Here is a 16,092-nt window from a genome sequence, read left to right as displayed (position 1 = left end):
GATCTTTTACTATCATCACACAACCAGTCATTTCTTCTGAAATCAATCAATAGGCATTTATTAAGCACCTGCTGTGTGCTTGGACACCAGGGAAGTAATGAGTCTACAAAGGCTAAACAGTCTGTACACCTAAGGAGCTTACATCAGCATCTTCACATGTCAGGAGATATATAATCTAATCAAAGGAAATACAAAGTAATTTCCTGGGGGAAGCACCTAGCTTTGGGGAGAAGGTGGACAGGAAATGTTAAAGGAGGCAGCTAATTACAACAGGGGCTGGAGTGTCAGACCTGAAGTGGAGAAAACCTGAGTTCAAATGCATTGTACAGGCAGTAAGCATCAGAGGCAGCCTTTGAATACATTCTTTTGATTCTAAATGTGTAGTAGTGCTCTTTCCTCTGTATCACACAGAACGTGTGGATAGGACTGTCTTTTTTGCCTCTTTTTTTAATCCTCTACCGGCACATAGTAGGCACTTAATAAATGTTGAGTGGTACTATGAGATAAGGTTTGAGGAGAGCCTTGAATGTCAGGCTATGTGGGTTCAATCTTACTAGTAGTCAATGGGGAGCCATTGAAGGGTTTTGAGCAGACCTATACTTTGGAAAGATAAGGCAGATCTATATGCAGAAGAGACTGATCAAGTCTTGAGTATTGTGGGCAATGGTAAATGCTACATGATATATCAGAGGAGGGAAAAGTCAGTCTGGGGCTGAGTATTCAGGGAAAGCTTCCTGGAGGAGGTGAGCCTGGGACCTTGGAAGATGGATAGAACTCAGATGGGAGAGAGGAAGAGATGCCATTCTAAACAGGAAGCAGCATTGGCAAAGGCACAGAGGCAGAATGAGCCTGGTGTGTACAGAGCACAGGGAAGAGTTGGACCTGGCTGGAAAGCTGAGGGTGTTAAGTAAGAATGGAGAGGTGGTGTGACTGCTGCATCAAAGCTAGAAGGTACTTTAAGGTAATTTATTCCTCACCCCCTCATTTCACAAATGGGGAAACTGAGGCCCAGAGGAGATGACTGGCTCCTCCAAGGCCATATAGGTAGTAAGTGGATTCAAACTCAAGTCCAATAATGCCAAATCTATGATTCTTACCACTGTGCCATGGGCCAGATCGTGAAAGGTTTTGAATGATGAGCTGAGGCATTTAGACTCAATTATCTTATCAGTGGGGAGTCACCAGAGGTTTAGGGGAGGGATGGGGAAGGGGATGTAAGTGACCATATAAAAAAGGCAGCCCAGGGACAGCTAGGTGGCACAGTGGATAAAGCATCGGCCCTGGATTCAGGAGGACCTGAGTTCAAATCCAACCTCAGACACTTGACACTTACTAGCTATGTGACCTTGGGCAAGTCACTTAAGCCTCATTGCCCCGCAAAAAGAAAAAAAGGCAGCCCTGATCCCCACATATATAGGATGGTAAGCCCCAATTCCTGTACCCTTCCTCCCAGCAAAGAAGACCACTATCTTGGCTATTGACTGCCACCTATTAGCAAGATCTAGGTCTATTAACTAGGGGTGGGCTAATTGTTGGGATGTGCTTACAGATGTGGGAAGGAGCCACAGCCCAGATCACCCCTGATATCCTAAAAGGAGAGGATGCTGACTCCGCACCTGAAGATTTGATCTTCTCCATCGAGCCACCAACCAACGGGAGGGTGGTACTGAGGTTGTCACCAAGGACGGAGATCCAGCAGTTCACTCAGGCCCAGATCAATAATGGGCTTGTTCAGTTTGTCCATGAAGGTTAGTGGAGATACAGACTGACAGACAGACAGATGGACATGCAGACACTTATAAAAGCACTTACTATGTGCCAGGCACTGTTTATATACTGGGGATGCACATCAAAGCAAACAAGACAGTCCCTGCCCTCAATGAGATTATATTCCTTTTCTTCTTTCTTCCTTCCTTTTTCTCTATTTCTTCCTTCCTCCCTCCCTCCCTCTCCCTCCTTCCTTCCTTCCTTCCTTTCTTCTTCCTTTCTTTTCAGAATGTCTCCCTTTCTGGTTCTGGCTGAAAGTACACTGAGTCTAGGCTCAGTCCCACATCTGATTGTTACAGAAGCTTTGACCTGCTCTGTTTCTGACTTGAACAAGTTTGCCCCTCCCGAGGCAGCCTGGTGGCCTCCACTCCTGTGGACCCACCATATTAGTGCCAGACTTAGTGTAGACACCTGATCACCTTTAGCCCGACTGCAGCTCAGAACTCCTGAGCTCAATCAATCCACCAGCCTCCGCCTCCCCAGTAGCAGAGATTCCAGGTGTCCACAGCTATCCCTGACAAGGAACCTACACTGGGATGAGGGAATTCAGCACATACTCGGGAGCTGAAGGGTTGGGAGAGTTATGAACAGGGTGGTGTAATGATCAGCCCTCTCCCAATCTTATCTGCCATCCCCCCACCCCCATCTTCTTGGAGCAGGTGAAGACAGTTATCTCTACTTAAGGGAATGGAGTCTCAGAAAAGCGAAGTGTCGTGCCCAACCACCAAAGTCTGAACGAGAACACAGGCTACCTGACTCCCTGCCCAATACTCCTTTCACCCACCCTCCAAACCACCAGCCTCCGCCCCTACAACTCCGACCTTGCATCCAAAAGGATCTATCCCATCTCTAGCCCTCACTACCACAGGGTGCCCCAACCCCAAAGTGGTCCATCTCTAGGGAACAGGCAGAGGTCAAAGCCATATTCATGGCACCGCTTTCTGTCACTCTCCAGGGCCCCTGGATGGTGGATTCCATTTCAACCTCTCTGATGGAGATAATGTCTCCCCTGGACACTTCTTCTCTGTAAAGGCTCAAAAGTTGCGACAAATCACCGTGGAAAGCAACCAAGCCCTGACCATCTGTCCAGGTGAGTCTGCCTGCAAACTAATGGTCTGTTTATTTACTCTCCAGCTGTTGTCTTTACTGGGGCTATTCGCCTGTCAGAATGGTGCCGCTGAGCCTGACAAAGTGATAGATTAGGGTTATGCTTACTCTTCTTGACAGTTGAGAACAAAGAAACCCCTTGACCTCAGCCAATCAGATTCAGAGCAGCAGCAGCTGAGCCTGCCCAAGAACCCAGGCTGCCCTTTAGCTTCTCGCTACCAAGCAGTCCCCGGACAGGTTGTGGCTGCAAAATATTGAATCCCACTACATTTAGAGTCGGGGAGTCCCTCCCCCCCCCACCTCGCACCTTGGTTCAAGGTCAAGGTTCAGAGGGCAGCTGGGTGGCACAGCAGATAAAGGACTGGGCTTAGAATCAGGAAGACTCATCTTCCTGAGTTCAAATCTGGCCTCAAACACTTACTAATTGTGTGACCCTGGGCAAGTCACTTAACCCTATTTACCTCAGTTTCCTCATCTATAAAATGAGTTGGAGAAGGAAATGGCAAACCACTCCAGTATCTTTGCCAAGAGAACCCTAAATAGAGTCATGAAGAGTTGGACAGGACTGAAAGCACTGAGCATCTTGGTTTACATCTCAGCTCTGTCACTTACTACCTTTCTGACTGTCCTTAGGCAAGATACTTTTCTCTGTGACTCAGTTCTGTTATCTGTAAAATGAGGCGGTTGGACCAGATGACTTCTAAGTTCCCTTTCTTTCTGCCCTAAATCCATGATCCTATGACTGCCCACAAGCTAATGGGCTCTCAACTTGCCTTCTCACAGGCGCCTTCCAGACCATTACCAATCAAAACCTGAAAGTGACCACCAATGAAGATACAAACCCCCAGCACCTGTTTTACCTGGTGGAACGGGGCCCTCGGCTAGGGCGGCTGGCCCATTCTCGGCTGGGGATCAGTGGGGATGCCCTGAAGAACTTCACACAGGCAGAGGTAAGCAGAGAGTCCACTCCTGAGCTCATCCCCATCCCCCAAACCCTTAACGCCAGAGATTTTGTCTTTGTCCAGGCCCAGAAATCCAATAGAGAAGAGTCTCAAGTCTGTCACCTCTGCAAGTATGTATGTTGAGACATAACTGACTACATCAGCAAGTCTGCACAGCCCACAGAACACCCACTCCTTCACCCAACAACCATTTAGTAAGCACCTACTATGTGCAAAATGGGGCAATTAGGTGGTGAAATGGATAGAGTGCCTGGTCTGGAGTCAGAAAGATATCTTTGTGAGTTCAAATCTGGCTTCAGGCACTAGACGTGTGACCCTGGGCAAGTCACTTCACCTTTGCCTCTATTTTCCTCATCTGTAAAAAGAGCTGGAGAAGGAAATGGAAAACCACTCCAATATCTCTACCAAGAAAATCCCAAATGAGGTCATGAAGACTCAGACACAACTGAAAACCACTGAAAAACATGTACAAAACCATCAAAATAGAGCTTGCCCGGCTATAATAGCAGAGTTCACCCTCCAGATCTTTAACTTTTCTCTATCATCATTTCCTACCATTCCTCTAGCTCGGGCAACCCCATATATGAGCCTCTTTTCTCTTCAGGAGACTGGCGCTGCCCCCAAACTCTCCCTTTCACTCTAGAAGACTGAGTCCAGGAACTCCCAAACTTGGGGTAGCCAACAAGAGAACTGGGAGACTGGCGCTGACCAGGAATTCTCCATCTTCCCACAGAAAGGCGCATTCTGGGACAGTAATGCCTCTGAGCTGTTTCCCTGCCAACCACACACCCCTCTATCCAGGAATTCTCAATTCACCCATTCTGCCTCTCAGCCTCGGTGTCATCCTTAGTTCCTCCCCCAACAATCTGGGGTTCAGGAACACTCATACCCTGAACCACATGGTTTCCTCTGACCATAGCCTGAAGGCCTCCACCAATCTCTTTCCACGGCTGGGTCCAGGTCCCCGGAGTCTAAGGATTGTTACATAGCAGTGATGTGGTCAGACCTGGACTTAGGGTAGATGTCATAGGGCAGGTCTATGCTCAAGGAAGAATGTCACAAGACAGGTGTCATCAAAGGTCAGAGAAATCTAGCTATGCCACCACGGCTCCCATGGATGCCATCTCTGTGGCTCAGGTGGGCTGATGGTGGAATGGTTGGGAAAGCTGATCGCTCCCTCCCAAAAGACGGGACCTAAAGAGATATGCTGACGAGTTACCATCCATGCCTCCAGAAACCTCCCCATATCCTCTCAAGGCAATGAGTGGACCCCTCTACAACTTCCTCTGGAAGAGGAAGACAAACCCTCTCCTCTCCAGGCTATCTGGGTGAACTCTTCTTATCAATCCCTTCCCCCTTGCTTCCCTTCAAAAGCTAATCATTCCTTTATTTAGCTACTATGACTAGAGACCCATCAAAGGCTATTTACATTTTTTTAAAACCGTAATTATCCTTGGGAATGAGAGTTAATGCAAGCCCAATCTATTATTTTGCCAGGCTCAGAACTATTCAGGCTGAGCTAATGCACTCCTAATTAATAGCAATGCTTACTGAGGATAGACTGGCTGGCAGTCAACCATTAATGAAACACACCATTGGTTTTTTTAAAAAGAAGGTGGAATTAACATTTCAATAGCGTTCTCCCCCCACCCCCAATATTATCTCATTTGATCTTCACCACAACCCTGGGAGGTAAGTACTATTATTATTCCCATTTTACATTCGGGGAAATTGAGGCAGAAGTTAATCGACTTGCCCGGTGTCACACAGTTTGTGTTAAAGGCTCAAGTGTTCTAGCCACTACAACACCACCTGTTGAAGGTCAGCACAACCCCAAATCTACTCAATGATTTGTTCAAAAGTCTCAACATTGGGGCAGCTAGATGGCACAGTGGATAAAGCACCATCCCTGGACTCAGGAGGACCTGAGTTCAAATCCGGCCTCAAACATTTGAGACTTACTAGCTGTGTGACCCTGGGCAAGTCACTTAACCCCAACTGCCTCACCAAAAAAAAAAAAAAAGTTTCAACATTACCAGAAAGTCCATCAAGCTCATTGTAACTTGAATTTTGGAACTTTAACACTGACAGAGCAGTTTCCCTAACAAAAAACCCTATGAGGTAAGTAGTGAAGAAATGATTGCCCCTATCTTATAGATGTGAAAGTAGAGGCACACACTTCTATGTATGGCTAGAAGCAGTGTTCTTACCATTTGCATAACACCTGCTTAATACAAGTAAGAGATCTGGAACGTCACCCTCTAGAGGACTCTGGGAGAGGCTACTTATTGTCTTTTAAAATGGGGGAAAACTCTTAGTAAATTCACCAATTAGGATTCTGTTCTCAGATGAAGAATAATCAGGAGAGTATTCACTATTAAAAACCCAATTCACACGTTTTTGTGACATTCATATTCATTATCTCTTAATGAGAGTCTGTGATGGTAAATGAAACCACTTGCCAAACAGATTATTATGGGGGAGGCAGCAGGTGGTGCAGTGGATAGAGTTTTGGACCTGGAGCCATAGAAACTTGAGTTCAAATCCATCCTCAGACCCTTACTAGCTCAAAGAAGCTCGTCTAATTGTTTAATCTCTCTTTGCCTCAGTTTCCTCATCTACAAGATGAGGATAATCCAGGCTTGTTGTGAGGATCAAATGAGATAATAATTGTAAACGTGCTCAGCATAGTGTCAGGAACAGAGTAGGTTCCTCCCTTCTTTCCTTCTTTCCTTCCTTCTTCCCTCCCTCCTTCCCTTCCCCCTTTAAGGCTTGACTCAGGTGCCTCCTCCTCCAGTAAGCCTTTGTTCATCCTCTACCTGGAACTCTTCCCCAAACTAAAAATTATCTTTGTCTCCTCAAATTTTCCTAGACCACTTTGAATCTCTCCTTTGCTCCAAATCACACCCTACCTTGAATTAAACTCATTTCCGTATTATTTCCTCACCGGTTTAATTGCAAACTCCCTGAGGACAGGGACAGTTTTTGTAATATCAGTATAAGACCTTGTATGTGGTAGGCACCTAGTAAGTGTTTATTAAATGGAACTGAATTGGAAGAGCCACCCCCAAAGGCAGTGCATTCAGTCAATCAATAAATAAACATTTATTAAATGCCTACTATATGCCAGGCACTGTGTTAAGTGCCAAAGATACAAACAGTGGCAAAACAAACAGTCCCTGGCCTCAAGAAGTTTCGAATCTAATGGGGGGAGACAACTTGCAAACAAATATATACAAAGCAAACTAGATACAGGGTAAATAAAAATAATCGACACAGGGAAGACACATTCCCCTTTTCAGATAGTTCTCATTGCTGGCAAGTTTTCAATCAAGAGCAGTTACAAATATTGTCTCATTTGGAAGAGGAATTAGACTAATTGCTCTTGTTTCTGCCTCTGCAGTCCGGAGTCAAATAGAATAAGTCTGATCCCTCTTCCAAATAAGATATTTGTTCAAAAGTGCTTGGCACACAGTAGGTGCTTTTAAAATGCTTATTCCCTCCCTCTCTCCCTCTTCTACTTGCTGACCCTTCTAATACTTGAAGACAGCTATCCCTCCTCCCCACACCCCCATAGTCCTCTCTTCTCCAGCCCAAACAGGCCCAGCTTCCTTCTCGTTTATTTATTTTATTAGATCTTTTCCAAGTCTCCAGGGTCACCAACCACATCTCTTGCTTCTCCTCCTCATGAAATTTTCAGCAGAGCTGCCTTGGCAACCATTGTTGTCAATTTTGTCACCTGAGAAATGGAAGATTTCCCCAGGGTTCCTAACGTGAGACCATGATAGGAAAAGGAATTTTAGCGGCATAATTCCCACCTTCCCTAGAGGCCACCCAAATAACTTCTCCTCCAACAATACCAACAGCTCTGAGCCCCGGGGTATTTATTTACAAGGAAAGACACAGTCTGTAATCATAGACTCTCCCCAGTAGGAACTTCTCTGATGTCATCTACCCCTTCCTGAACAGAACCGCCCTCTACAATGTTTCCAACAAGTGACCAGCCTGACCTCGGTGGAAAAGCCAGCCCTCTAGTGATGGAGAATGTCCACCAAAGTGGATAGCTTTTAAATAATAATTAAGGGTATCCACCTTATATTGAAACTAAAATCAATCTTTTGACATCTTTCTACCCATCATGCCTTGTTCCTCTCTCTGGGATCAAGCAGAACAAAACTATTCATTCCTTCTTTCACATGACGGACTTTCAAATATTAGAGACATAAACGTCAAAGACTAAAAATCTTCATACTCCATATGAATTTCAGGCACAAATACACCAGAAACAATTTTATTAAATTTAATATTAATCTAATATCCAAGCCATTCCTGGCTTAGATCAATGTCCAAAATGGATCTCCCATGCCCTCCAGTATATCTCCATTCCAAGAAAATTTTAGGTAACATAAGAATCTTGAAGAAGAAAATCACAACGTATAAAAATAGTTTGGGCTAACAGAGCAGTTGAGTTAATGTGTCACCACACCATTCCTTTCTGGACCACTCCCCTTAAGGAATCAATAGAACTCCTCCCAAAGGGCAATATCTTTGGAATAGAAGAGGGCCCTTCCCTTCCAAGGGAATAGAAGGCACTTCCTAGGGGTGGATCTTAGGGGAATTCCTTCTAGGGATAAAGAACAAGAGATAGCCTTTGGATGGGTCAATAGCCAATCTTCACAGGGTGAAGACAATATTAAGTCAGTTATTCTTTGTTCTAAATTAGGGTTACCCCCCTTTAACCAATTTCCTTATGAACAACCTTTTTGTCCTCAAGCTATCCCCTTCCTTTCCAAAGGGTTTTCTCCCCACAAACCCCAGAAGTCGAGAAAGGGCTTTGTAGACCAGAGAAAAATATTATTTCATGATATATTTATAAACAAGGAGTGCCGTGCTTCTGTAACAATCACCACTCCATCACGATCTCACCTTACTCACCCCCAACTCATCTCTTCCCTAGTGCCTTGTATGCCATGGTCTCTAGTCCTTGCACCATCTTGGTTGTGTTGCCTTTCTCCCTATGGGCTCCCATTTGTCAACGTCATTCCTAAAATCTAGTGTGTCCACAATACTCCAAATGTATCTGACCAAGGAAGTGAACCTTATCACCTAGTCCTAGACATGCTAGGAGCTAAACAGTTAATCAGTCAACAAGCATTTACTCCGTGCTTGGCACAGAGGTAGTATAAGATTAGAATGTTAACATTGGTGTAGTTCGCTATCCTAGCCCCTCCCAGGCTCCTCAGATTCTCCTCCCTGGTCCTGCCTTCTCTGGACAGCATCACAAGCCCTAAGCTTCCCTTCTCTCCACCAAACCCTTCTAGAAGGATCTGACAGGCTCGTTTACATCGAAAAGTCAATTATGTTACTTATTACAGATCTCTGTTCTGGGCATTGGAGGGGTAGAAGGAACAAAAAAAGACATCCTTACTCTGGAAAACTCTCATTCTTAGCCCAAGATTTGACACATACCTTGGCTTCTGAGGGGAAAACCATCCCAACTTTGGAAGTCTCTGGTCTGGTGGGGGAACACAGCAGCCCCAACCTCTTAATTTCCCAGTTGGAGGGGGTGCCCACTTCCTTCCAACCTCAGAAACCTCACTCCCTGCCAACCACAGATCCCAGATGATTCCTCTCCTCTTCTAGGTGGATGCCGGGGAGATACTTTATGAACATGAGATGCCTTCAGAACCCTTCTGGCTGGCCCAGGACACTCTGGGCCTCCGGGTATCCTCACCCCCTGCCCGAGACGTTGCCATCAGCCTTTCCATTGCCGTGTCCTTTGAGGTCTCCTGTTCCCAGCGTTCTAGTCGCCTCTGGAAGAATGAAGGTGAAAACTATTTGTGGTTTTGGGGGGAGGTGATGCCAGGTTGGGTAAGGTGGGGAAACCTCAGGGAAGACGGCATATTACTTTGTGGGAAGCCAATGGCTCCTCCCAAAACCTTGGAAAGTCAAAGAACCTAGGAGAAGCTTCAAGCAGAGGAGCTATTGAGCAGTCCGATGTGAAGCTAAGTTGGGGATAAGTGGGGACCAACCACTGCCCCATGATGCTCCCTGCATTCTTGTTCTCTGTCCCAGGGTCCCTGTAGGCAGAAGCAAGGCTAGAAATCCTGTGGCTGGGGGCATCTAGGTGGAGCAGTGGATAAAGCACCAACCCTGGATTCAGGAGGACCTGAGTTTGAATCCAGCCTCAGACACATGACACTTACTAGCTGTGTGACCCTGGGCAAGTCACTTAACCCCCATTTCCCAGGAAAAAAAAAAAAAGAAATCCTGTGACTACCAGAAGCTTCCCTCTCTCCTCTCATTCAAATTTATAGTCCCAATACCTAGTACGGAAAGCTCTGCTCCAATGCCAACTAAGTAGAAGTCACCAACTTCTAGCCCATCAAAAAGACTCATGGAGGGGCAGCTAGGTGACACAGTGGATAGAGCACTGGCCCTGGATTCAGGAGGACCTGAGTTCAAATCTGAGCTCAGACATTTGACACTTACTAGCTGTGTGACCCTGGGCAAGTCACTTAACCCCCATTGCCTCACCAAAACCAAAAACCAAAGAAACAAGAAAGACTCATGGAATACCCCGTGTTCTGAGCCCACTGGGAAAGAGAAAAGGCAATGGGTTAGGAAAGACCCCACCCTACTCTCCGGGAGCTCTCGACCTGATGGACACTACCCTTGAGTAAACTTAAAAGAGGAGGACTCACAAAAGATGGGGATCCTTAGGGAACCCCTGGCATGAGAGCCATGGTGCAGTGGGGAGATCCAATCACTTTTCCATGATTAGGTAGCCCCTAGTCTGTTAGGGGAAACACAGTCCCTAACCCTCCAAGTAGTGACACAGACAGGGACTGCCCTTCAAACAATAAGTTATTTAGCCCAGTGACAATAAGGCTGTCACTCACCATGTGCTAAGTCTTGGGATTCCAAAGCAAAAATGGAGCATTCCCTGTCCTGGGGAGAAACAAGTCTGTCAATAGTCAATAAGTATGTAAAGGAAATATACTAAATACATACAAGATAATTAAGTGTGTTGGGGGGGGGGGTGATAACAGCTGAGGGAATCAGGAAAGACTTGAAATAAGCTTGAAATCTTCAGTTTACCATCCCCTGTGTGAATGAATGAATGAATTCCTTCACTCATTCATCCTATATGTGGGACACACTTACTCCTTCCTTCAGGCCTTCGTCTTCCACCTCTTCTCCTGCTCCCCCCTCCCGAGATTCAGAGCAACACTGACTTATTCTGGTTTTCTTCTTCTTCTCTTCTTTTTTTTTTTTCAGGTCTCCTGGGTCCCTCGAGGGTCAGAGGGGAGAGATCACCAGGGCATCCCTGGATGCCTCCAACCTCCTGGCCAGCATCCCACCGCAGGATCGGGCCCCTCCACAACATAGTCTTTTAGTGACAGAGTTGCCAGCCATGGGAATTTGTGGGTGGGCAGCCATCCACCTGGATGCTGCCCAGCCATACTCCTGCAGTCTGACCTGGCAAGGGGGCAATTGGCCTACATCCCACAAGGCTCCGGAACCCAAAGAGATGGTCTTCCATTTCCAAGCCTCCATCCCAGGCTGGGCAGCAAGACTCTGCTGAGCCCTCCACAGCAGAGCGTGGGCCAGTGATCTCTGAGACTTTTCAAATCACTGTGCGGGATGTCAACGAGAAACCGCCCCAGCCCCAAGCTTCCAGGCCCCTGCAGATCCTTCGGGGTACACATGCCCCACTCTCTCGGGCTCAGCTAAGCGCTGTGGATCCAGATTCTTCTCCTGAAGAGATTGAATACCAAGTGAGGAGGGCGCCCCACAATGGCTACCTCCTGCTAATGGGCAGTCAGCCTTCCCCTGTGACTCGGTTCACCCAGGCTGACGTGGATGCTGGGAGACTGATCTTCACAGCCAACGGCAGCAGCACCCTGGGCATCTTCCAGCTGAGTATCTCTGATGGGGCCAGTCCTCCTGTGGACACCTCCTTGTCTGTGGATGTCCTGCCGTCCTCCATTGAGGTACGGACCCGGTCACCACTAGAGATACCCCAGGGCCTGAACTGGGCCCCACTGACCCAGCAGCACCTGTTTGTGATATCAGACCAAGAAGAGCCAGACGCCACCTATTCCATCACCCGCATGCCCCAACATGGACGTCTGCTGGTCAATGGGCAGCCCAAAACAAGCTTTAGCCAGAAGCAAGTGGAGCAAGGAGAAGTGGCCTTTTCCTTCACCAATTTCACCTCGGCCTCTGATCAATTCCACCTCCTCTCACTTGCCCGTGGCGCCAATGCGTCAGCGACAGTGAACGTGACCGTCCGGGCATTAGTACGGACGCAGGCTGGTGAACCCTGGCCCCAGGGCACCACCCTTCGTCTGGACACAGGCATCCTGGATGCTGGGGAGCTGGCCAACCAGACGCAGAGTGTGCCCCGCTTCCGCATCCTCCAGGGACCACGGAGAGGACAAATAGTGCAGTTCCCCCGAGATGGGGACCGAGAGCCTCAGGCCCAACGGGTGGAGCTCTTCACCCAGGAGGACCTCCAGGAGGGGCTGATCGGGCTGGAGCTGAGCAAGCCAGAGGGTAGGGAGTCCCCAACGCTGCACGATAGCATCACCTTTGAACTCTGGGCCAGGGGCGTGCCTCCGGCTGTGGCTTCTCTTGACTATGTGTCCGAGCCTTACAACGCATCTCGGCCCTACGCTGTAACTCTCCTCATCTCTCCCGGATCCTCCGAAACCAAGCGGGGCTCTCGGGGAGAGGACAGCTCCTCTCGGACGGTGACAGGGCCCAAGGGGCCTGAGAGACCCACCCCCCAACATCAGGGAGGCAGACGTGGCCCCCAACGAGTGGGCAGGGCCAGGCCACGCCCACCAGCGCTGCGCCCGCAGAAGGCGGCACCTTCCTCCGCTTCATCGAAGATAACATGTTTAGCATTATTATCCCCATCTGCCTCATCCTGCTCCTGCTGGCCCTCATCCTGCCCCTGCTCTTCTACCTCCGCAAGCGCAACAAGACGGGGAAGCACAACGTCCAGGGTCTGTCGGCCAAGCCTCGCAATGGCCTGGCCAGTGACGCCGAGACCTTCCGCAAGACCGACCCCGGCCAGACCATCCCGCTGACGTCGGTGCCCGGCAAGGGGCCCGAGGCCAGGGGCCAGCAGGACCCAGAGCTGCTGCAGTTCTGCCGGACACCCAACCCTGCCCTAAAGAATGGCCAGTACTGGGTCTGAGTCCCTGGCCTGCCAGGAGCAGCTCTGACGGACACTTCTCTCCCCTTCTTGGGGTCCCACTTCTACCTCCCACTTCCATTTTCCTTACTTCCTTCTAGCCCTTCTAGCCCTTCTCATTCCTTCCTCTCAATGGGTTTCTCAGGGTGACCAAGGTGACCAACCCCATCACCATCCTATCGGATGAGAAAGAGAAACCCAATAACTTGTGGGAGAGAGAGGGGAGGCCTAGAGGTGGAACAAAGACCCAGAAGGGTCAGGAACGAGGATCAAGGATCTTCCCCTCCCCCACACCACCATGCCTACAGAACTCAGGAGGGTTAGTACTAGGAAGAGAAAGTGGGGGCAGGGATGGAAAATTGAACTAAGGAAATGAAGCTGACCCTCTGTGGGGGGCCCCAATTTGAATATTTATGAGGCAGGATGGCCGTATGGGGAGACCAGTGGGAAGAGGGACTTGTGGGTCCATCAAATCCCACCTCCCGTTCCTGACATGACCTTGGGTAAGTCATGTCCCCCGAGTCAAGGGAAGGGCAAAGAGAGAAGGCTCTCCCCTTCTAGAGAACCTGGACAATAGTGGAGATTGGCTAGAGATGGGGTTCTTCAGGAGTCCACACCTCAAGATTCCACTCCCCCCAATACAGACCCTCCCTTACTCTACAATGGGGGAAACCACCTTCCCAATCTGACTGCTTTGAGTTTCTGGGAAGGGGCTTCCCCTCAGGACCCAAGAATGGTGGCAGCCAGGAGCCAAGGTCTTCCCCCTCATAGAGGGGCCAGTGGGGATAGGGGGAGAGAGGAGAGATGATGGCTCCTATCCACTAGTGGCCACCCAGTCAGTAAGGTAATATATTCAGGGTTTAGGGGAGTTCCCTGGGGGAGGGCATCCACATTTATTTAAGGGATATTGCACAAAAATCTATTTAACACATTGCTAAAGCGGACCAGGTTGGGAGCTTGCAAACAACCTGGGGAGCAAAGCACCAGGATCCCAGCTCTGGGGTCCAGGTCATGACAGAAGGGGGTTGACCGGCCGGCTCTCAGGGGTCACAGAGCAGCTGAGTCAGACAATGGACCGGGTGCCACCTCTGGCACTGGAATCCTGGGAAGATGCCATCAGGAAGACCTCATTCTGCAAGAAGACCAAGGACCAAGTCCAGGAGAGACCCAGGGATGCTAAGCCGGCAACCAGCCATGACTGGCTTGGTCCCTCGGCACTCCCCCCTGTTGGAGAAGGTAGTGTTCCTTGGGATTGTGTGGGCATTCTCCGGGACCTCTATAAATGGTGCTTTGGTTGGTTCTCAACGTCTCCGTGTCCAAGCTGCCTTTATTTCTGGGATGGGAAGCGGGTGGGGGAGGTGACAGGGATGCGTTGCTCCATGTTGGGCTCCTTTACCAGAGGGTCATTGGGCCGGGCACAGGCATCAGAGAATCACAGACTTAGCATTGGAAGGCCAACTTCCTCACTTTATCCAACATCCAGAGAAGGAGAGACACCAGACCAGTCACACAGCAGTTCTCTGACCCATAAGCCACTATTGTTCCTACTACACGATAGTCTTGGCCTAGGGAATAATAATAACAATAACAATAACATCATGGAGCACTTTTTATATATTACCCCTCCCTCCTCACAACAATCCTGGGTGGGCAGTACTCTTATTATCCCCATTTAGAGTTGCAGAAACTGAGGCCCAGTGACTTGCCCAGGTCATACAACTAGCCTGCATCTGAGACAGGATTTCAATTGAGGGATTCTTGACTCCAAGGCTCTACCCACTGAGCTGCCTTTAGACCACTAAGTCGGGGGAAAGAGGAAGCCCAGCAGCCAAGTCATTCTCACTGGGACAAGCCCTGGGGAAAACAAAGAGCTTACAGTCTAATGGGAACGACTCAGCAGAGGGAAGGCACTAGGGGTAAGAGGGGTTGAGAAAGGCTTCCTGGGATTTTATCTGGGGCTTGAAGGAAGCCCCAGGAGGCAAAAACCAGGAGGGAGGAAATTCCAGGCCTGAGGGACAGCCAGAGAAAAATGCCCAGAGGCAAGAGATAGACAGCCTTGTTGGAGTAGAAGCCAGGAAGCCAGTGTCACTGGATCAAACAGCATGTGACCGGTTGGGGAGGGGGTGTGAGGCATAATAAGAAACCTGAAGCATATGGTGGAGGATTCAAACTCAGGTCCTTGGACACCTAATCCAGGATACTTCATACAACCCAAAAGTAGCCCTTGCCTCAGACACTTACTAGCTGAGTGACCCTGGGCAAGTCACTTAACCTCAATTGCCTCAAACATCAGGGGCCATCTCCAGTCGTCCTGATCTCTCTCTTGCCACTGGACCCAGGTGGGTCTGGAGGAGAGAGTGAGTCTGGTGACTTTACACAGCCCTCACTCACTTAAATCTAATTCAGTGCAAATCCTGACATCACCTCCCAACATCATGGTCTTCTTCGAGAACGAAGAACAAATGACAACACCACCACCACCCTTACCTGCCCACAAAACCCAAGAGAGCAAACATCCATTAGGTCCTAGGTCCAAGGTTTTAACATTTAAGATTAATGATAACTCTGTGAGGCTTGAGGCACAGACATTATTATCCCCATTTCACAGACAAGGAAACAGGCCCAATGAGGTAAATTGACTTGCCCCAGGTCACCTAACTAAAAAGTGATAGAGCCAAGATTTGATCCTGGGTCTTCTGACTTCCAAACTAGTTTGGCAGGGGGGAGAAATAGAAGGAAGCATAAATCTTCTCCACCCAAAAGGGATATTACATAAAGATAAAGTGATAACTGACCTTCCAGCAGTAATTTAATGTTCCACAAAGTACGTTTTGTGCATGATCTCATTGGAGTCTTGCCATGGGAGGTAGGCACTCAAGGTGTTGTAGGCCTATTTCCCAGATGGGGAAACAGAGGCTCACAATGATGATATGGCTTACCAACCTGGTAAGTATCAAGAGGGAGTGTTCAAACCAGGGTCCACCCTTATCCACTGTCTCATGGGATGGTAATTAGCTGCAATGACTGCAGTCTATTACAAGGGAAAGA

General features: G+C 48.6%; 1 protein-coding gene across 1 annotated transcript in view; it reads left to right on the top strand.

Annotated features, from left to right (window-relative positions):
* Positions 1–14,375, top strand: part of CSPG4 (chondroitin sulfate proteoglycan 4) — a 93,255-nt gene extending 78,880 nt beyond the window's left edge. Inside the window, 8 exon segments of the mRNA XM_043985858.1 lie at positions 1,550–1,748; positions 2,723–2,857; positions 3,658–3,824; positions 9,480–9,679; positions 11,118–11,302; positions 11,305–11,396; positions 11,399–12,635; positions 12,695–14,375. Coding sequence (XP_043841793.1) covers positions 1,550–1,748; positions 2,723–2,857; positions 3,658–3,824; positions 9,480–9,679; positions 11,118–11,302; positions 11,305–11,396; positions 11,399–12,635; positions 12,695–13,047 — 2,568 coding nt within the window. The 3' untranslated portion in view covers positions 13,048–14,375.
* The last annotated feature ends 1,717 nt before the right edge of the window (positions 14,376–16,092 follow it).

The sequence above is a fragment of the Dromiciops gliroides genome, chromosome 2 (assembly GCF_019393635.1).
Source record: "Dromiciops gliroides isolate mDroGli1 chromosome 2, mDroGli1.pri, whole genome shotgun sequence".
Taxonomy (NCBI): Eukaryota; Metazoa; Chordata; class Mammalia; order Microbiotheria; family Microbiotheriidae; genus Dromiciops; species Dromiciops gliroides.
This window is presented reverse-complemented; position numbering and strand designations above follow the sequence as displayed.